The 23,642-nt window shown below is 36.8% G+C and overlaps 1 protein-coding gene and 1 long non-coding RNA gene across 2 annotated transcripts; both read left to right on the top strand.

The window, feature by feature from the left end:
• The first annotated feature begins 5,910 nt into the window (after positions 1–5,910).
• LOC125671157 (uncharacterized) lies at positions 5,911–8,843 on the top strand. The gene is made up of 3 exons (XR_007368526.2): positions 5,911–6,202; positions 6,303–6,409; positions 8,080–8,843. It is a non-coding gene; the product is annotated as an uncharacterized LOC125671157 (long non-coding RNA).
• A 6,634-nt stretch (positions 8,844–15,477) lies between these two features.
• LOC125672095 (spore cortex-lytic enzyme-like) lies at positions 15,478–18,170 on the top strand. The gene is made up of 2 exons (XM_048908205.2): positions 15,478–15,679; positions 17,507–18,170. Exons 1-2 carry the CDS (start codon positions 15,570–15,572, stop codon positions 17,937–17,939), a joined length of 543 nt encoding a protein of 180 aa, XP_048764162.2. The 5' UTR covers positions 15,478–15,569; the 3' UTR covers positions 17,940–18,170.
• Positions 18,171–23,642: the final 5,472 nt, after the last annotated feature.

The raw sequence follows: 23,642 nt of genomic DNA, 5'->3' as shown, positions 1-23,642 counted from the left end.
GTGGTGATTATATCTCTCAACTTATTCGATACGCAAGAGCTTGATCTGCGTATGATAAGTTTTTAATCGAGACAGGTTACTCCCAAACAAGTTCATGTTACAGGGGTTTTAACGGTCTCGTTTAAAGTCAACATTTCCATAAATTCTATGGTCGGTGTAACGATCTAATTTGCCATCATAACCTGTCGTTGGGTAAAATGTTATCTGACGTGTTTCATACCAATAGTCGTCTTTCATATTTTCGATAATATAAGCAATTTTTCGAATGCACAAGCAACACAGTCAGGTGAGACTAGATATTCGAGGGTGGTCTATTTTTAAATTCCTGGGACAAGAAAATTATTAACACCTCAAGAAAACAAGGAGAATGTCGACCTCAGTAAGACAGAGTGTGTACCCCAAAAAAAACCTTGTTTGTTACAGTTCAAGAGGAGGAGATCAATGAAGAAGTATCGGCCAAGCTCACAAAAGGTATAATCATTTTATATAAGCTTACATGATTATATATATATATATATATATATATATATATATATATAAGCTCACAAAAGGTATAATCATTTTATATAAGCTTACATGATAATATATATATATATATATATATATAATTATATATATAAAGCACAGAAAATTTCACTTTGTTTGGATAACCACTTCCGCCCCTACCCGGGGTTGAACTAACGACCTGCAGGAACCAAATCTCCTAGCAGCGTGTAACTAACGTGCTAGACCGCTCGACCATTTAGGCAAGTCAAAAAACTTGCTTTCGATGACGATGGAATTCTCCATTGAGAATGGAAGAGGAATATATATATATATATATATATATATATATATATATATATATATATATACTTCGAACTTTTAACATGACAAAGGAATTGTATACATTTATATCAACACTTCCATTAGTTTAAAAGAAAACCTACGTAATATCCTAATTAAAAATCAACGATTACATTTTTCGTGTTTCTGTGCCGCGTTCCATCTACTAAATTCTGTATCTTCATCAGTCAAATCAGTGAACCTCGCCATAGCAGCAGACCGAGAACCACGTGACGTACATAGCCAATAGAAATAAAGCAGACTATTGCCCGGTCAACAGTTCGTAAACTGTTGACCGGTCAATAGACTACAAGTGTGATAATTGGTTTAACAGTAAAAATGTTACTTCTAAATCGTATTAGCTTTATATAAGAATCTTTTAAGGTGTATAACAAGGTAAGATATTTAATATTGACCTTGACAGAGATTTAGTGTATCTGATAATCATTATCTTTTCATGACTAAGACATTTTATATTTGAATTTGGTAAATGAAGTGCACTGGCGTTGCATCTAAATTATCTATTATACTTGTAATTAGTGCTGTTCTTGGGGTGCACTCGATGATTATATTCTTTAATTATATTGGCATTTATCAACAACTGTCTTGGATAAATGCTTTAATTACTGGACAGGCGCGGTAACTCTTGTAACCTTGTCTTCCTTAAGCGTTATTGGGACCATGAAAACTAAGCACATTGTTTGACAGATTCAAGCCTAGTATGATCCTGATTTTTGATCATAAAGTTTTAACCGCTCGTACGAAAAGGACACACGAGAAATTCAACAATCAAACTTTTGTTAATCCATCACCATCGAGTAACATGCCGCCCAAAAACGGTAAACGGCGGTCTACAAGTACTGCATCGAGTGTCAACAAGCGACCAAAAAGGCAGATGTTCGCTAATTTTAGGAATGGGGCGGAGATGGTAAGCAGTCAGTCTGTCCCCCGCACCCAGCGTGCTCAGACTCGGAAAGCAGGTACATGTACAGGACCTGGTAGATATCCGGACGGGATGATTGACGGTGCTTTGTCGCCTCCGGTTTTTGTTTCAGGAGTCTCAGACGCTGACCGAACCTACCCCCACCCACCCTCTCGTAGAGGTGGACAATAGGCCTAACACACATGGAAATGCCGAGATCGAGGCTACAACTAGTACACTGAGCACAGGTACGACAATAGACTTTGATAGGCAGAGGGAGTTGTACCCCCTCATTACAGATGCTAGTTTTAATGTTAGAAATCTGCGGGACGTAGGTTTTGAAATGAGTCAATCATGTGTTGGGGGTCTCGCTCTAGGGGAGCAGTTTCAAGTTAGTCGCCCACCGGTAGATATCAACATTTGTGGTCCTATAGGCACTCTTGTGCCTCAGTCCATTCGTGAGAAAATTTGGGCGGGTGGTTGTATTGACCTGGCATTGCTGTCAAAACAGGCTTGGACCTACGTACTGATGCCCACACAGGTGAAATGGTAATTAAAAATGGGCAACTAGTTATTGAGAAACATCATCTAAAGCCCATATACAACATTCAAGCTTGGGCGACTGCACTTATCATTTATATGTCCATATACCTGGAAAATTTTCTAGACAAAACCCAAGAGATGTTAAGATACATGCACAACATTCGTCTAGCTGCCAGTAGAGCAGGTCATTCGGGGTGGGCTAGTTACGATGAACAATACCGCCTCAAGAAGGAGCATCACCCTGCATCATCCTGGAGGATTATTGATTATGAGTTCTGGGTGATGTATGATAACAGGGGATGCTTACTCCTCCTAGGCACCTGATCCCACCTCTGGTGTGTCCAGGGGTCCGTGTTTGCCCAACTATCTATTTTGTATTGCTTGTAGGAGTTATGAGATTGATCACTGTTCGTTATCTTCACCTTGCATGATAACGTAGCACCAAGTCAACCGTTACAACCGGCGGGTACTAACACTGTGGGTAGTAATAATGCATCTCGTCAGTGGTGGGCTAGAACACAAGCTCCACGATTTGGAGCTGGCACCCAGGGGGAAGGGTCAAGCTCAAAGTCTGATTATGGGTCAAACAAAACATTCAAAGCAGGTGGCTGCTGTTATGCATTCAATAAGGGATCCTGCTCTTATAACCCCTGCAAGTTTCGACACAGATGTATTTTTTGTGGGGGCCCCATCCCCAAATCAACTGTTCCATGGGTAAAAAATAAGGGACAGTCCAACTTGTATAGCTTAGCTGCCACACCTATCAATTATTATCAATTGGCAATTGCACTGGAATCTTAACCCTTTGAACTCGACAGACAACAACTTTTGACTGGTTTTAGGATTGGTTTTTCATTGCATTATTCGGGGCCTAGGCAATTTAGGGTATCCAATAATTTAAAATCTGCGCAAAAGGCACCTCAGTTGGTTGAAGATAAATTATCTAAAGAAGTAGACTTGGGTAGGGTAGCAGGTCCTTTTACCTATGTCCCACTCCCCACTCTTCGCATTTCGCCAGTGGGTCTCGTACCTAAAAAGGATGGCGATTTCAGATTAATTCACCACCTGTCTTACCCACAATATGATTCGGTTAATTATCACATTGATCCAGACATTTGTACTGTTAAATACCCAAATATTGACGAAGCGATCCTCGTGATTCAAACACTCGGGCCCAACGCATTGCTGGCCAAAACTGGCCTTAAGAGTGCCTTTCGTCTGCTACTTATATACCCGAGTGATTTCGATCTTTTAGGTATTAAATGCAATAACAACTACTACTTCGACATATGTTTGCCATTTGGCTCAAAATTGTCTTGTGCTTTGTTTAACCGATTCAGTACATTCCTACACTGGTTGATCTGTAAAAAGTCCATCAATTCAATTCCAATATTATTCATTATTTAGATGACTTTTTATTTGGGGGCAAGTCAGGAGACGGAACATGTAGTCACACTTTGCTAATTTTTCATAAGGTTTGTGCGCAATCGGGGGTTCCCATAGCTGACGACAAGACTGTCGAGCCGACGACATGTTTAACATTTTTAGGGATTTAATTTAATACAGCAGCGATGCAGATGCGCCTGCCTCAGGACAAATTAACGGAACTGCGTGGTTAACTACAAACAACTTTGCATGTTTAAAAAAAACTGACATTACAGGAGCTGCAGTCCTTGATAGGCTCATTTAACTTTGTGTGTCAGGTTGTTGCACCAGGTAGAGCTTTTATCAGAAGGCGTATTGATGCTACAGTTGGTATCAAAAAGGCTAGACACAAAATAAGAGTAACCTCTAGTATGAGATTAGACTTAGAAATGTGGCTCGAATTTTTAAATCATTACAATGGGTGACTTTATTTCCAGAAAGGTTTTGGGTTGCAAACGACACACTTCAGTTTTTTACAAAAAGTTCTGGTGGGACTTCTAGTGGCCTTGAGATTTTCTTTCAGGACAAATGGGCCTATGGTAGATGGCCAAAACATTGGTCATAAGCAGGTAGATTAAGTGACAAGACATTTTTAGAGTTCTTTCCAGTAGTGGTGGCTTTGTCAGTCTGGGGTTTCCAGCTAGCTAATAGAAGAATATTGTTTCATGTTGATAATCAGGTAGCAGAACAGATAATCAATAAAACATCTTGAGGTCATGGTAAGGAAACTGGTACTTCATGTGCTACGCTTTAATATAAACTTTAGAGCTCAGTACATTAACACTAAATCTAATGCAATAGCAGATTCTATTTCTCGTTGGCAGTGGAACAGCTTTCGGGCTTTGGCTCCACATGCAAATCCAGCACCATCTCCACCCCACCCCCACCCCAATATATGACAGATTTGAAAGTTGAGACCAATAGGCTCTTGAAAGCTTCAATGGCAGAGAATAAATGGCTAACATATAAGGCAGAACAATATTACAACAGACAGCCAATTATTAGTCCACTACGATGGCAATCCCCAGATGCGTTATCAGTTTGCATCTATTTTGACCAAAACCTTAAACTTCTGCAACATAAACAATGGGCAATTTAGGACACACTCATTTCGAATTGGGACAGCAACAGAGGCAGCGATGAGGGGTAACCCAGAAGTAGTAATGAAACAATGGGGCGGATGGAAGTCAGGGGCGTACACTTCTTATATTACATTGTCTTAAGATCCATTTTGATGTTACATGCATGTATCATGTGGGCGTGTCATACTATTCATGCACCATACTAACAAATACCAAATTTTGCAGGAAAGCCAACATTAGTCTGGATAGTGGGATCCTCCATTGTCCATTGGACTGCCTGTAGCGTTAACAGTCGTCCCGGAGGGAGGTATCTTACACTCCAAGATAAGAAGATCCGGATATTTTGGTTTGGGGTCAGAGGCATGAAATGGGAACAGTTTGACAACTTGTTTTATAGTAAATTAGGAGCTAACCCTGCACCTCATTAGTTGATAGTACACTTGGGATCCAATGATCTGGGAATTTACCTGGGTTGGAGTTATTTAATCGAATTAAATGTTCTCTCCTGCGTTGCAAGGTGCTGGCCTCAGATATGGCTATCATTTGGTCAGGTATGCTGCCGCGTTTATTGGCGTAATGCCAAAAGTGCTTCTAAAGTTGATGCCACGCACTAAGACATCAACCGTAAGGTCAGGAACTTTCTTGGAACGGAGGTGTGGGGGTAGTCATTAGACATCCAACTATCACATTTTCGGAGAAAGGGCTATTTAGGTATGACGGTACCCATCTGAATGACTTGGGCAATGCCGTGCTTCTCAACAACTTGCAAAGGGGTCTTGAAACTTTTTTACTAAATGCCGAAGGGGGGGGACTGTATTTCCAGACGAATTGCAGTAAGTTAAGGCCCATTTGAAGCAGTGTTTGTATGATTCGCTCTTTACATAGGTTAATATGGTTTGTTTTACTCGGAAGGACTGGTAGTGAAATTCAGGGTACATGACGTAATTAATACCGATAACGCGTTGTTGGCTGGTGAACTTGTATTTAGACAAGTCCATTTGGCGGAACTCGGAGATTACCACGATTGAGGATTTCGTTTATGTCTGACTCTAAACTCTGGGTATTCCACCCTCAGTACTGGGGGTTGTGGGGGTCACCTTTGTTTACCTTAGGGGCCGGATTGACCCTTGAGGTACCAAGGACAGGTTTTGTGGCTTACACCTGTGTATGGCACCAGGGGAGGCAGGATAGAGTGAGGATCTGAGCCAGTACTTGATTACCTCTTCATATGTGGTATTCTCTCTTGTTACGGTACCAAGAGGTCTCCCACATCACGGTTATCCGTGAGTGCGCCTTCTGCCAATTGAAGGCCGGTGGCCCTTCAGGCAGTTGGTTAATCTCTGGGTTCCGCTGGAGTAATTGACACATTGTATAAATAGATTGTGAAAAATACTCGCCACAAATTGTAATTGCTCTCGTTTATGCAATAAAGGTTCACAATTTATGATTTGTTGTATTAGTTGTTGCATCTGGAATTAAAGTACATCTATTCTTGATCTTCACAGGGATAGCGTTGGCAGTGTTTGGAATCCTCTTCTATGTGCTGAAGTTAAAGGCATCCTCAATGGTGTACTGGAACAGCACTGAGACAAATGAGTGTCAGGATTCCAAGGTAATGAAATAAAGCATATCTTCTTATTTGCCATCCAGGCTGAATTTTGTTCGGAAAAAAATATGTTTTTAAGCTTATTAATTTACTGTTGGACCAAGAAGACATCATTTAGATATTACATTTGTAAGACTCTAAAGTACGAAGGTCACGCCAAAGTGCGATGGTCTGCGCCAAAGTGCGATGGTTTGCTAACGTTACGGACGCCAAAGTGCGATAGCCACGCCAAAGTCCGATGGTGTGGAGTTCAGTAACGTTTGTGACGTCACGTCATTGTGACGTCATTCTTAACGTCTTTCAAAATGAAACCGAAGAAATGCAACACGGACGACAGCAATGGCAAGGTATACATGGTTGAAGATAGTGAGAACGGCAAAGTACATTTGTTGTCGAACTATCTAATTCGCCCAAACATTCTTTAAAGCTGTATGACCCGATCTTCATGTATTATTTTTGTACACTATTTCTTTAAAGCAGATTGATTACTTTATAAAGTTATTAACTTTCCCTTAATTACATGCTTGAAAATATCAGCATGTAAAAGAAAACAGTGAGAATATTATTTAGAAAGTAAATATAGTGTGGTTCATATATAAATCATCCCATAATAGACTTCTATAACCAGACCCACGCGCGTCAGTGGAATCCCAACATGATGTATTAACTCATACGCAACTGTCTAGTTTTAAGGCTGAAAGAGCGTAAAACAACGAATTACTAAAAGGTATTTGATATTTTTATTTCTATTAAACTTATGGCACAGTACTGTTGTAACAAAATACACAGCTTTACACAGATAAGATCACCAATGATCTGAAAGTTTGAACTGGTCACGTGACTGTCACTTGAAATGGCAGAGTGACGCGGCTATTTGTAAACATCGATTTAAAATCAAATAATTTGGGTTAAAACAGGTGAAATAATGTATGATATGTCATACAGCCTCATAACTACATACGTGCGATGATTTAATTGCGTTTTAACGAGATGGGAAAAAATATTGTAATTCGGACCATACAGCTTTAATTCATGATCATTTATTACTTGTGACATACACGTAATAAAATCCTGGGGATATGCTATAATGCAAAACATTCTATACGATTTCACGTTGGAAAAGTTTTGTGTTTAATAAGACGACACCTAGATGGTAATGAAATCAGTTGAACTTCTTATATTTTATGCATGGATTTTGCAGTGATATTTTAGTGAAACAACACACTGTTGGTAAAGTCTGTACCAAATCACTGTTTCGCTTACAAACCAATAGATTTCGGCGTGTCACACCATCGCACTTTGGCGTGTCACACCATCGGGGTTTGGCGTGACCATTGCACTTTGGAGTCCCATCGCACTTTGGAGTCTTACATATTTAACCTCGTATATTACAGTTATGAAGGGTTTATATGGAATATTTTATCATCACAAATTGTGAAATAAACAATACCTTAGTACATGACATGCATGTTATTGAATAATTATCTTTTTTATAATTTCATAATGAATAAGAAAATTGTGTTTTTTAAAGGCTGAATGAGGTGAAGTATAAAATAATTGTAATTTGATTTCTTAATGAAAAGGTAAAGATGACACACTACCCACAATTCCTATAAAGAATACAACATTAAGAGTAGGGTAAACAAGGCCGCAATAATGATCCAATTTATTTACAGACTCCTAGAAGAGGCCTTAAGCGTTTGTTGTCATTGAAGGAAGAGTTAACTCTAACCTTGTTACGACTCCGAAGAGGATTTTGCGATTTCTGAAAGTTCTGCGAGTCAAATATGTACCACTTGGTTGTTTCTGATGAACAATGACCTTAACTTTCTCATCAAATGTCCATCCAAAGAACAAATTAGGGAAAATCTACCCAAATGCTTTAAACATTTCAAAACAACAAGATGCATTTTAGACTGCATAAAATTCTTTGTACAAAAACCTAGCCTTCCATCTGTTCAGAGAATAACCTATTCATATTACAAACACCACAATACCTTTAAGTGTCTAGTAGCCCTAACTCCATCTGGTTCTGTATCCGATTTGTACACTGGTAGTATCTCTGACAAGAAAATAGTACAAGAATCTGGCTTTTTGGATAATATTGAGTTTGGCGATGACGTTATGACAGGCCCTGGCTTTTTAATAAGAGGCGATCTAGCATTAAACATCCCCCATTCTCTTTTGGAAAACAGATGGATAACAATGCAACCACTAGACCAAGAAGGATCGCTCGGGCTCGAAAGAGCAATGGGACGCTTGAAAAACTATGCAATGTTGCAGGGTGTTATTGCTCTCCAGATGAAGCCTTTGTACAATAAAATTGTGTAATGTTATGCAGCCTTGACTGTCAACTTGTTAAATAAAATTGTATTCAAATCAGTACTGTACATGTATATCCATGTGAATACCTTTCCTTTTAATAAATGGCAAAACAATTGGAGGATTGTTGATAATTTCATATTTTGACTATTTATGTAGAATATACTGTTCGAATTATAAGTATTTATAGTAAACATTGAATGCTATAACAACCTTATATATGATCGACATTCAATGAAAGGTGACGATAACGAACAGTGATCAATCTCATAACTCCTATAAGCAATACAGAATAGATAGTTGGGCAAACACGGACCCCTGGACACACCAGAGGTGGGATCAGGTGCCTAGGAGGAGTAATCATCCCCTGTCGACCGGTCACACCCGCTGTGAGCCCTACATCTTGATCAGGTAAACGGAGTTATCCGTAGTCAAAATAAGTGTGCCAAGAACGATCTAACAATCGGTATGAAACACGTCAGACAGCATTTGACCCAATGATAGGTTTATTGACGAACTAGATCGTAATAACGACCACAGAATTTGCGAAATGCTGACTTTAAGCGAGATTGTTGAAACCCCTGTATCATCATCTTGTTTGTCAGTAACTTGCCTCGATTTAAAAACGGACTATACGCAGAACAAGCTCTTGCGTATCGAATCAGTTGAGAGATATAAACACCATATGCAGTTGATAATAGAATATTGCTACATAAATATGGGAAGTTGACAATGGAGAAGTTGAAATCATCCCGTTTGTCATACAGCTGAGTTGCCAGTTTGCCGTTAATGTCTACTTTTGATAAAATATCTAAGTATGAAGCAAAAGGGGACGACTCTTTGGTGTCTTTTATTTCGAGCTCACAGGGATATATCGAATCGACATATGAATGAAAGTCATTATTGTTAATAGATAAAACGTTGTCGATATATCTAAATGTCGAATTGAAGGCCACAGCAAGATATTTTTTCTTCTCACGTAGAAGGTTTAGAATAAATTCTGCTTCATATGAATATAGAAACAATAGTTAACAAAGGAGCACAATTCGTGCCCATGGGAATTTCAACAGATTGTTGGAAGACCTGAATACCAACGACCACGAAGGTATTGTCAATGAGGAACTCTAGGATATTTTTTATTTCAACGTCAGAGTACTTGTGCGTGGAATCAGAGTGGTGTTTAACAAAGTAATTTTTTAGATGACTGATCACTAGATATGAATGTTTCCGTTTTCCATTTTTGTTGATTATTTCAAAAAGTCTACTCTTTAATTTATCGTGAGGATTGGTCGTGTAAAGTGTTGAAAAGTAATAGGTTTTGATGTTATTGATTTGGGATTTCAATGTGATCTAATTATGCAGGCACATCAGCACTTACTGTTGAATTAAAGACTTCTCCATATGCTTCTTGAAAATGATTCAAGTTTGCTGAGCATCCTCTGAAAAATATCCGGATTAAAATCAGCACTACCTCAGATATTCCTGTCTTTGTATAAATTGATAGATTGATGTATATTATTAGTCCCCGAGGGTCGCTACAGCCCAGTAGCTAAGTACTTCGTTACTAGCTTGAAAATACGGATGTATATTTAATTGCCGTTATAAAATTTAGAAATTCATTTCAAAATTAAGGATTATCTCCCTCATGCATAGCTCTTATCCTTGGACGAATTTGGCTCCACTTGTTTGGCACGCTGTTTTTTGGCTATAATTAGATCTAAAACTTCATAGTTATTTCGGATTTCAAACATTTCGGTTGAGCATCACTGAAGAGACATTATTTGTCGAAATGCGCATCTGGTGCATCAAAATTGGTACCGTATAAGTTTTACATTATGACCCCTGGGTCGAGGCCTCTGCTGGTGGACTGTTAGTCCCCGAGGGTCTCTACAGCCCAGTAGCTAAGTACTTCGTTACTAGCTTGAAAATACGGATGTATATTCAATTGCTGTTATAAAATTTAGAAATTCGTTTCAAAATTAATGATTATCTCCCTCATGCATAGCTCTTATCCTTGGACGAATTTGGCTCCACTTGTTTGGCACGCTGTTTTTGGCTATATTTAGATCTAAAACTTCATAGTTATTTCGGATTTCAAACATTTCGGTTGAGCATCACTGAAGAGACATTATTTGTCGAAATGCGCATCTGGTGCATCAAAATTGGTACCGTATAAGTTTTACATCACATACATGTGTACCCATCTGACCCTGCATTTGGTGATATTATTCCGAGTTTTCAGTGACAACAATTTCACCTTTCTCATTGATGACACAACCTTTTTTCACACATATATCTTTTGGATCTTCATCTCAATAATAGTGTTATCATGGCATTTACATGTGAAAATACCATCAATAGAACAACAAATGAAATTCATGGTAGGGTGTATTCGTAAACTTCTATGTGACAAAATGGGATGTACATGCGATTTATGACAAACTCTCATGTAATTCTGAAGACCTGCTCTCTCTTTCTTTTTACCCCAAACCAATGATGAAGCTGCATTTTCTCTATATTCGCCTAAAATAGTTTGAAGAAGTGAAGGTGGACATTTGTTTCCATCAACTGCTTTGCAGACTTTACTAAAGTTGGATGCAGTCAATCTGCCTTTCCTGAGCTCATGCCAAATCTTGCTGTCATATTGCACACTCGTACTCATCCTAGGCACCTGATCCCATCTCTCGTATATCCAGGGGTCCGGGTTTGCCCAACTCTCTATTTTGTATTGCTTATTGGAGTCATGAGATTGATCACTGTTCGTTATCCTCACCTTTCATTCAATGTGTGCAATATTGTCATTGAAAATAGTACATAAATTTACAGAATTATTTGCAGTGCTAGGTCTAATGTTCTTCAACATGTATGGTAAGGTAAAAACAATACATTTTGGACATGGTTGATCCCATTTACCTCCCTTGTCATTCTGCACTGGTTTTTGTACCCCCAGAAAATCAAGGGCCTGTATATTTGGGGATATCTGAAAATAATCTAAAAAAACAATGTGCAATTTAAAGTCCTAATATATACTGTAACCTGTATGGAAGCAATACAAAAATTATTGTAAATGTAACAAAAATTAAGCATTTCAATGGCATTTCATTAATCAATGCCTAACTTGCAATCAATGAAGAGCAGTAAATTGTCAAACTTTGAATGTTTTCTCACAGCTACAAATCTGAAAATAACACCACACAAATAAACACATAATTAACGGAAAATGAGCCCCTCTCGAAGACTCCTTGTTATTTCACTTATTTCCATTTCTGAGTAACCCTGTCTCTGATTCACACTGCGAGAGTCAAAATTGTGTGCATCAGACGGATGATATTCCATACCTGCGTACCTACAGTTAAAGTTTGTGTCAGTAGTGAAATACTAAATACTCCATATGGAAAATTAATCTTTGGCAAACAGCTGCAAGTACATCATTTTTTCTGAATCAATATATTTTTTTAAAAACTGGTTATCAGGGGTATAATGAAAACTTATTTGAAGTATGAAAGGTGAAGATAACGAACAGTGATCGATTTCATAACTCCTACAAGGCGTGTGTTATATATGCTTCTATAATTCCAATGTTATTTATTACAATTGTTTTGATTGGACAAAAGTAAAGCTAATTGAGAATTTACACATCAATAAATCCAAAAACGCTATGCATACATACCAGCCCGAAAACAAATAACATAGTTCGAGAAATGATTCAAATTTTTGAAATTGATAATAGAGGGAACGAATCGGAATTATAAGAATCAAACATTTTCTTTGAAGAATTTATCGATGCGTAAATTCCGAACATTTTACTCACAAACTTAAGATAAACGTGCTTCGCATTTTTATTTAGTTTGTGAGTAAAATGTCCAGAGTTTGCACATCGAAAAATTCTTCAAAAAGAATGTTTATTCCTATAGTATCTTGAGATTAATTATCTGTGTATTGTTCATTTTCTATAAATTGCATTGTTTCTTTATCATGTTTGCAGTATTATGCTTTTACATTGCCTTGTTGCTTTAAGATGAATGATTCTTCGCTTGTCTTACATCCCATCGAGAATGTTTCACTCATATTGAGACGTCCCCAGCTGTAGGTGAAGTATCACAAATTTAGACCTATGCTGAATGCTCATTGCCGTAGTAGTGAGTGTTCTTTAACATGTCAACGCCTGCCGTGACACGATATCTCCATTTTTAAGGTTAGGGTTATCCCAGATAACCGAACGACAGATGACTCTTACTTGTTTGGCGAAGAAGCAATTACAACCTATGTTTACGTCTTATGTTTGACAGGGCCATGACACGAGTGGGACTCGAACTCACGACCTCTCGGTTATACAGAGCTCGACGGTCGCCAACCGATTGTTACTGTGAGATATGTATTGTTCTGTGTAAAAAATGATCAAGATAAGAAACATGGATTAATTTCATAAATCCTCTACAAACTATTGAATCGAAAAAGCCCAAAAATGGAGCCGTGGAAACATCAGGGGTGAAATCAGATGCCTAGCTGCTACAGAAGGGGTTTATAAGCATCTCCTGTTGACCGGACCCACCTGCCGTGAGCCATCTATTGATCAGGTAAACGTAGTAATCCGTAGTCAAAATAGCATGTAAAGAGCGGCTAAACAATTGGTATGTGTGTCATGTATTGTCCTGTTTAAATATTGTCTTCCTTTTTAGATATACATGTACATATACACTGTATGTTGTTCTGTTTTCTTTGCGATATATATTGTCCTGTGTTATATTTCGTCCTGTTTAAATATTGTCTTGATTCTTTCAGATATATATTGTACTGTGTGTGATGTATCTTGTGCTGTTTGTATATTGTCGTGATTCCTTGTGATAAATATTGTTCTGTGAAATGTGTTTTGTTCTATCTATTACTAAGTATACTGTTGCTTTGAAAAGTGTGTCGATCTAGGTTTTGTTTATTCCATTGTTTGGGTACTGTTTTGTTTATTTCATTGTTTGGGTAATGTTTTGTTTATTTCATTGTTTGGGTACTGTTTTGTTTATTCCATTGTTTGGGTACTGTTTTGTTTACTTCATTGTTTGGGTACTGTTTTGTTTATTTCATTGTTTGGGTAATGTTTTGTTTATTCCATTGTTTGGGTACTGTTTTGTTTATTTCATTGTTTGGGTAATGTTTTGTTTACTTCATTGTTTGGGTACTGTTTTGTTTACTTCATTGTGTGGGTACTGTTTTGTTTATTTCATTGTTTGGGTACTGTTTTGTTTATTTCATTGTTTGGGTAATGTTTTGTTTACTTCATTGTTTGGGTACTGTTTTGTTTACTTCATTGTGTGGGTACTGTTTTGTTTATTTCATTGTTTGGGTACTGTTTTGTTTACTTCATTGTTTGGGTACTGTTTTGTTTACTTCATTGTTTGGGTACTGTTTTGTTTATTTCATTGTTTGGGTAATGTTTTGTTTATTCCATTGTTTGGGTACTGTTTTGTTTACTTCATTGTTTGGGTACTGTTTTGTTTATTTCATTGTTTGGGTACTGTTTTGTTTATTTCATTGTTTGGGTACTGTTTTGTTTATTTCATTGTTTGGGTAATGTTTTGTTTACTTCATTGTTTGGGTACTGTTTTGTTTATTTCATTGTTTGGGTACTGTTTTGTTTATTCCATTGTTTGGGTAATGTTTTGTTCCATTGAGCAATATACTGTTCAGCATTTTGTGTATTTTTTGTTTATGATTATCTAGTTTCTGTTTTTATATTGTCTTTTTGTTTACTGTTTTGTTCCATTGAGAGGTATATTGTTCTGTGTGTCGTCCATTGTTCTGTTTTTGTATGGTCTTTTTGTGTATCGTTTTGTTCCATTGAGAGGTATATTATACTGTGTGTTTTGTATTCTCATGTGTGTATAGTTTTTTCCTGTGTTTTAAAGGGACATGGTCACGATTTGAGTTGAAAATTTTAAAAATTTTGCAATGCTTAACTTAGGCATTACTCATGGTCAGAAAATATTTGAATGTCAGTTGTTGATTTTAAAGAGAGGCACATATCTCAAAATTCTTTGTTATGGAAACAGGCACGTGTCATGCTTTGTTTACACAGGTTGAAATCCTTACAGCATAGTACAAATTCGTTTAAAGCGGAGCTTTTTTTATATTTATAAGTGAATTCTGAACACAATTAAATATTTTCTAGTGTTTGTCACATCTCATTTTGTTTTAAACATGCTATTTTCTATCAAGCAATCTATTAGTAAACAAAAATATAGCAGGAGCCTTTTTTATATATCAAAGAATTGTGAATGGTGTATCGCATTTGAAACTCAATGACTGACATTAAAATTTTTGCTGACCATTAAATATACTTTAGTTGAGCATTTGTAAAAATTTAAAATGGGAAAACAAACATTTGAAAATTTTCAGTTCAAATCGTGTCCATGTCCCTCTAAGATTTATAGCTTTTCCTTGTACATGCAATAAAATATATTATAACATTTTGTTTCGAAATTTATTTGGTATCAATTTTACTTGATATCTTTTTGTATTGCCATGGTAATTGCTAATATTATATTACAGCGAACTATCTTGTGTTTAGTCGTAATGTATAAATAACTAAGTAATTACTAGAACATAATTATATTTCATTAGAACATAATGAAATAAACATGTTAAAAAAAGAAAGTAGACCGATGTAATTATGTTAATGGCATACATTATATTTTTTCTTAAGATTATGAATCATAAATTTTAAAATGCTCATTAGCATTTCATCCTGTTTAGAAACCCCATTACTGTCGCCTCCACATTGTCAACTGAAAGACAAATTAACATCCTAGAATAAGGTGATGGCGTGTCTGTTTTATAAAAGAGTGTGCTAATGGAAGGTTTACCAGAAGTGCTCAAGATTACAGATTTGAAAATGGGGAGACAAGTGTTCATACTTCTAATCCAAGCAGTGTTAACGGTCACAGTTTCAGGACAATTATGGTAATGTTATTTTAAATATATATACACTAGTCGTGTATATAAAATCGTTTTAATTTCTTATAGATGAGAATAATATCCACACAAATATCTTTAATTAAATATTTTCAATAAATCACCCCAGTTCGTTTAAATAATGATTATTCAAATAGGTAAACTTACGATTACACGGCTTTCATTAGTCTGGTGCGGTTCCCATCCATGTCACACGGGCGTAAAAGACCAGATTCGGCTTTTGTAGCATTTTCAATAATTAAGAGCTTTTTTTTTACCTTTAAATAAACTATATTTTTAATGTCTAATAATTATTCGTGTTTATAATAAGTGAAGACCGAATACATAACTTGTAACGATTGATTGATTGATGTTTATGAATAGATACCAATAGCAACAAGTTCGAATTGACTGGCTACCTAACATGGTTACGTCAACAAACGAAATCATTTGAAGCTGCGAGTTTTCGGGTCGTATGTGGCTTTGATTAATATTTGAAGGTATATTTGGACACAAGTGTAGTAGAAAGATATCTTATAATTTTTTTATATCAGATTTACGAGACGGCAATACAAGAATACAACTATATGTGTCCTCAATTGTGCACCATAAATCAAAGGTTTTTATAAGGGGTGGATCTGTAGCTCTCTGATGCAAAGTGAAGATAACGAACAGTGATCAATCTCATAACTCCTACAAGCAATACAAAATAGATAGTTGGGCAAACACGGACCCCTGGACACACCAGAGGTGGGATCAGGTGCCTAGGAGGAGTAAGCATCCCCTGTTGACCGGTCACACCCGCCGTGAGCCTCATATCCTGAGATCTATCCCAATATTTTCTCAAAGAATTACCGTTCTGCAGCGATATAAGGGATGGATCTGTAGTTCTCTGATCTGTCTACTGTTCTGCAGCTTGTAAACTTGATGATAGACATCTAGTGTGACATGCACCCACCCCCAACCTCCAAGTGTTGAACGTCTGAAGTAAACTATCAAGTCCACTAGCATGACTCGCAGATTCCTAGATATAAAGCCTGTTAGCAAGCAAAGCCGTAAATTTTGTAACCCGGTAGACAAAACAATAATCGGAATTATGTCTATAAAGGAACTAGAGCACATATTCTGTCAAGTTTAGAAACTTAACCAAGGTATACGGTTTACCAACGATTCTGTACATCCTTAGGAAGATTTAATCATAAGGATCCCTAATAATTCTCTACATTTTTAAAACAAAATAGCATGACTTATATTAGAATGGTTAAAACATTTTCGATTAAATTGTGGTTTTGGAATTTTTTTTTTACAATCTATTTTCTCAAAAGTCTTAAAAACGGAGAAACCGTTGACGCCATAAATATATCAAGACTATGACTATACATAATATTTAGAATATTGCCTCTTGTCCTGAGTCACTTTGGGCCTCCGCGGCCGAGTGGTAAGAGCATCGCGCTCAAAATCACACGGCTTCTCACCTCTGGTCGGCGCGGGTTCGAATCCCACTCGCACCGGTAAGTGATAAAGTTTCCCAGTTTACTTGCAGAAGGTCGGTGGTCTCTTCCCAGGTACATTGTATCTGGGTTCTCTCTTCCGTCAATAAAATCTGGGCGCCACCAGATAACTGAAAATTTGTTGAGTGTAGCGGAAAACACCAATCAATCAATCCTGGGTCTATTAGTTACAACTTCAATAATTTCGTTATAAAGTTCCCATGGTCTTTTATTCCAAATGAAAGGTAAAGGTAACGACCAGTGATCAATGCAATGAAATGATTCAGAAAGCATCTTGAGATTCAAATGTAACCAAGGTTCTTCATAAATTAGACTTTGTTTTTAGTATTGACAGGAACATTCAGACTGTCGGCAGAGTTGTATTCGGAGAAGCCAGAGGAGAATCAATGAAGGGACAGCTGGCTGTGGCTTACACTATTGTCAACCGAATAAATCATGAGGGATATCCGAACAACCTCAGCGCAGTGGTCAATCAGAAAACAGAAAGCGGAGGGTTTCAATATGAAACTTTAGATCTTGCCAGTCATACGCAAGCTTGGAACAACGCAGAGAGGACAAACACACTTGAATACAGGAACGCTATCCAGGCTTCTGGTGATGTTCTATGCAGGCGGAAGGTCGATCCGACAGGATGCGCAACAGATTATTGCGCATTTGATCCATGTCATGCAACAGATTCAAATCAATGGTGGACAGCTACTAGTAAAATGCAGATTGGAAACCATTTTTTTGTTTGCCGAGTGCCCGCTACTGGATAAAATCATTCTTAGATCTTTGTTTGCCGAGTGCCCGCTACTGGATAAAATCATTCTTAAATCTTTGTTTGTCGAGTGCCCGCTAATGGATAAAATCATTCTTAGATCTTTGAGACTCTCATGGTTCGTCTCAGATCTTTTTTTCTAAAAAAAAAAAGTTTATTTGTTGTGTACAAAGAATGTTATGTTTGACATACATGTATTTCCAACATGCAAATGAACACTGTTGCTATTGTCTTGTGTTGCATTTTTAAATAGAACCTATGCATTAGACCTTCTGCAGAAAAAAATGACCCAGTTTAGAGAACATTCCTGCTTGCTGTTCGTAATTTTGAGCATGAGTTGTTATCTATGAAGTATCGAGTCCAATCTTCGATTACGATTTACCGATACGTCAAATGATGTGAAGTTCTCGATACAGATTATGATTTACCGATGCGTCAAATGATGTTAAGTTCTCGGTACAGATTACGATTTACCGATACGTTAAATTATTAATTTTGCCTTAGATTCAGAAGATTACGATTTAAAATCCTTGAATTAGAAACATATTATTATTGGTCCCAGTTGCAAACTAAGTGTAGCTAGCTCCTGTGATTGTTAGCAATACCTGATAATTAGACCAGATTTCCTTTTACAGATACGTTCAATCCCTTTAATGATAAAATAACACCTAGCATTAAACAAACCTTATAAAGTGGTAGCAGCAATCTTAATTTCCACATCATGGATTTTGCACCTGGTTTGGGGGCATTGTTTCTATTCAATGTAGAAATCATCTTCGCTAGCCAAGGGTGACGATACATGGAACACCGTGTATCGTCACCCTTGGCTAGCGAAGATGTGTAGAAATGAACTATTGTTATTTTTGTCTACCAGCATATATCGAGTGATAAGACATAAGGATATTGACTTCTTTTTCATATCAATGTTGCTGTTCCTACAGTCAAACATCGTATAAGTGTATGACCATGCATCATCATCGTTAGTGTCCAAGCCTTTTAGGCCACGATGTCATTTGCGAGATATTCCTAGACAGATTTCTAATTTACATGTACACAGAAGCTGAGTTGTACTAGACACCAAATGATAGGAAAGGGAAATACGAAATTTGCATGTACATTAAAATATGTTATCAACAAAATGAATTTCAAAATTTTTTATCAGTGATTTTGACTCTTGTGAAGTGACCTTGGTCGTGGTGATGGCACCCATTGCGCCATGTATGAGAGGCGAAGATAACGAACAGTGATCGATCTCATAACTCCTTTAAGGAATACAAAATAAGGAGTTTGGCAAACACGGACCTCTGGACATACAAGAGGTGGGATCAGGTGTCTAAGAGGAATAAACATCCCTTGTTGACCGGTCACACCCACCGTGAGCCCTATGTCTTGATCAGGTAAACGGAGTTATCCGCAGTCAAAATCCGTGTGCCAAGAACGGTATAACGGTATGAAACACGTCAGACAGCATTTGACCCATGATATGTTGTACTGGCAAACTAGATCGTTATAACAACCATAGAATTTACGAAATGCTGACTTTAAACGAGACTGTTGAAACCCCTGCGACATTAACTTGTTTGTCAGTAGTCTGCCTCGATTTAAAAATTGACCATACGCAGAAAAAGATCTTGCGTATCGAATCAGTTGAGAAATATAAACACCATATGCAGGTGATAATGGTATATTGCTACATAATATGGTTTATTGGCACACTGATTCTGACTACAGCAACAGACTTTTGAAGCGGTGATTGTATTCATACACAAGAAAAGACTGATCACGTGACCAACTTCATGTTACAAGAAATTGAATGTCAATTTCATTAGTACTGTTATGCCAATTGTTAGACCGTTCTTGGCACACTGATTTTGACTACGGATAACTCCGTTTACCTGATCAAGATATAGGGCTCACGGCGGGTGTGACCGGTCGACAGGGGACGCTTACTCCTCCTAGGCACTTGATCCCACCTCTGGTATACCCAGGGTTCCGTGTTTGCCCAACTCTCTGTTTTGTATTGCTTATAGGAGATATGAAATTGATCATTGTTTGTTATCTTCACCTTTCATAAGGAAGTGCATTGACAAATGTAAATACATGTATTAGGTAATTATCATGCTCATTACCTTTACTCTAGATTTAAACACTGATTGCTGAATATATGACCTTTTCTTATAATAACACATTTTGGTTAGTTTCGCAAAACAATATTTCCTGCAACATCTTTCCTCTTGTATCATAAAAATAGATATCTACACAAAGGCATTTGTTTTACCTGTTAAAATCATCGACAAATACGTCTACATTAAAAAACACACCAAAAGTGTGATTCAACTCAAAATGACTCTAACTTCGACCAGTTCATTACAGAATAAACCGAAACAAATACACACGGCATGATTTCAGCTTCCCATATTCATGTAGCAATATTCCATTATCACCTGCATATGCTGTGTATATATCTCAACTGATTCGATATACAAGGGATTGTTCTGCTTATGATCGGTTTTTAAATCGAAGCAGGCTACTGACAAAAAAGTTCATGGCGCAGCCAGGGTTTCAACAGTCTCGATTAAAGTCAGCATTTTTGTCAATTCTATGGTCGTTAAAACGAAGTAGTTTGCCAATATAACCTGTCAAATGCTGTCTGATGTGTTTCATACCGATTGTTAGGCCGTTGCTTGAACACTGATTTTGAATACGGATAACTCCGTTTACCTGATCAAGATATAGATGGGTGTGAGCGATCGACGATGAATGCTTACTCCTCCTAGGCACCTGATCCCACCTCTGGTATATCCAGGGGTCTATATTTGCCCAACTATCTATTTTGTATTGCTTATAGGAGTTATGACTTTGATCACTGGTCGTTATCTTCGCCTTTCATGTGAAGTTTTGAAATGCTTGAGAAATAGAGCATCTGTCATTATCACGTACCACACCCAATTCATACACATTTCAAAATTATCTACAACACTAGTACTTATTCTCTTTAGAGAAGTCGAGAGGCATGTTGTTTAACGTCCCTCTCGAGAATCTTTTACTCATGAGGAGACGTCACCATTGCCGTTAAAGTGCTGCAAAAGTTAGGCCTATGCTCGGCGTTTATGGTCATTGAGCAGGGGGGGGGGGGGTCTTTATCGTGCCACACCTGCTGTGACACGTGGCCTCGATTTTTCCGGTCTGCCCCATTTTGTCGCCTCTTACAACAAGCAAGGGGTCCTGAGGATCTACTCTAACCCGGATTCCCCAGAACAATTTTTCTATGGAGAAAACTTCTAAATTGGTGTCAGAGTGTTAACTTTGTATATTATCATTGTGATGTTAAGTGCAGTAGTGACAGTGCATTAGGTTGATATTTATTTGACCGTATGCATACTTAGTAATTTCAGTACAAATTTATCATTGAAGTGTATGCATTTATATCCATTATATATAATACTATTGATGAAGTTTGGGTGTTAAGTGTAGGTTTTCTTCATGAATGCAATTCGGTAGACTTTCGTAATTGTGTAATTACGGAAGGTAACTCCATCTGCACCAGGTATGTTTTCTGTCTCTGGTTGAAAGAGTTATGACTCTTTACATATATAGGTATTGTATTGTACTACTCTCGTTAACGAAGCGAATTCTATTGATAAAATATATACATTTTTCTAAGATGTGTACTAGATCATAATTAACATTGCTATGATGTAATATCATGTCTTACTGAAGTAATTTGTGTTTACAATGTTATTCTTGGTGTAGTAAATCGTTTTCATTGTTGTCATCGTTATCATGAACATCATCATAACGAATGAAATGATGCACATAAATTTGGCAAATACACTTCTCTTGGTATATGCATTCCAAATATTATGAAAATTCAAATTATTGTCCAAAATAACCATAAAATATTTTAGATTCTCCAACATATGCAAGTCCAATGAAATTTAGAAAATTCTTTTGTCCTTAAAATAATCACACGGTTGTTGAATTTAGAATTTATTGTCACCAAAAATTTAAATATAATTTCAGTTTACAATTCCAATATTGAAGGGAAAAAACACCAACTAATCAATACAGAAAATGTTATTACACAAATTTATAATAATCAAAAGTTTTGTAACAATTTGAAAGAAATTCTAAAGATAAAAAAAACTTTCTCTATTCTAAAGATCACATGGTTAAAAATCAGTAAACTCCACCTATATTTCTAATTTAGATCCAATCAAAAATCAGGATACATTAGCTACATTTACTCATTCCTTAAAAGTTAAATTTCCTTGACAAACATCAAACCTTAACTCAGAAATAGAATTTGTCAAACTGTGGGCTCAGTAGTTTGACAAATCAAGATAAACGTGATAGCTGGGAAAGTTCTATGACCTGACATGCTGCTACCTTAAGATGGAGTCAGAACAGGTGTTTCCATTTTGAAGCCTGGAAAACTAATTCAAAGAAATGTAAGCTATAGAGACCAATTAGAATAATTAATCTAAACTAAATTTGCTTAATTGGTTCAGTTGGACGTAGGATTAAAATTATGTGTTATACATGTAGTGTTGCTAAAGGACATACATGTACATTTGATTATATCTTGCCAATATCATCCCCAATATTGGTATGCACATTCAACCTCACCAAAGAATTCTCGGTTTCTTTGCACATCACTTACATAACCCTGCAGTAGACAAATCCTTGATAAATAGTCTTACAAAAAGGGATAGAAAGGACATTGATGAACTGAAAGCTGTAGATTTTGATTATATATGATACATATAAGCTCACGTTATATTGTAACTCATCATTTTCAGCAAGTACAGGGTCATCAATCAGTTTAGAATTAGGACGTGAAATGAAATAAAGCCCCTTCCCTCAGAAAAATATTTGGAATTAAGAAGGCACTAAGAGGCATTTTATAAAGTTTATACACTAAAATATAGCATTGAATTATCAGTAAGAATTATCAGTGACCAAATGTACCAAGCTGTAAGATCCTAGCTTCAACTGTGTTCTGCCTACAAGGTTTTCCTATTAACTGATACTACAACTTTGACCTTGGAAAACCATGGGCATCTTCCTCTCATCAAGGTGATCAAATGTACCAGGTTTAAAAATCCTGCAGACTACGGTTCATTTTCATTTTGCCTACAAGGTCCAGACAGACGGCAGACAGACAGACGGACGACGGTCTTCAGCAGGCGTATAAAATTGGACATGACCATAGAAAGTGAGGGAATAAGAAAACAGAAAAGAGCTCGGACAGAACTCGTTAGTCCTAACAAGTTCCTATCCTCATTTTGCTACATGATAATTAACGCATCTTTCTTTAGTAGTTTGACTCAACCTGTATTAATTCTTTTAAAAAAGTGATTGTAACTCTAATTGAATAAATACTTCACATGAATGGAATGTTCGACGTCACCAAATCTACTTCTCTTTGCAAAATAACCCGTTATTTTCTTCATGGCTTATACTACAGGTCAACAAGAAGAGGGGAATTGGGAAATCCCTACTTCCGTTTTTTACCACATATGTTACAGTGTGAAATAGGAATTGCAGAAAAACATCAAACAAGCATAATTAATGTTCATGACATGTGTTATTTGTTCATTTTAAAATTATTGTATTTTATCTCTGATCGAGACATCAGTGATGTTATATTGATATAGCACAAGTTTACTTCCAATTCTAAAACCCATATGGTATACAT

This window comes from Ostrea edulis, chromosome 4 (genome assembly GCF_947568905.1).
Source record: "Ostrea edulis chromosome 4, xbOstEdul1.1, whole genome shotgun sequence".
NCBI classification, from domain to species: Eukaryota; Metazoa; Mollusca; class Bivalvia; order Ostreida; family Ostreidae; genus Ostrea; species Ostrea edulis.
This window is presented reverse-complemented; position numbering and strand designations above follow the sequence as displayed.

Coding starts and splice junctions, on each gene's coding strand:
- LOC125672095 (XM_048908205.2), top strand. CDS start 15,570: ATGGAAGGTTTACCAGAAGTGCTCAAGATTACAGATTTGAAAATGGGG. Junction 15,680..17,506: donor ACAGTTTCAGGACAATTATG/GTAATGTTATTT, acceptor CTTTGTTTTTAG/TATTGACAGGAACATTCAGA.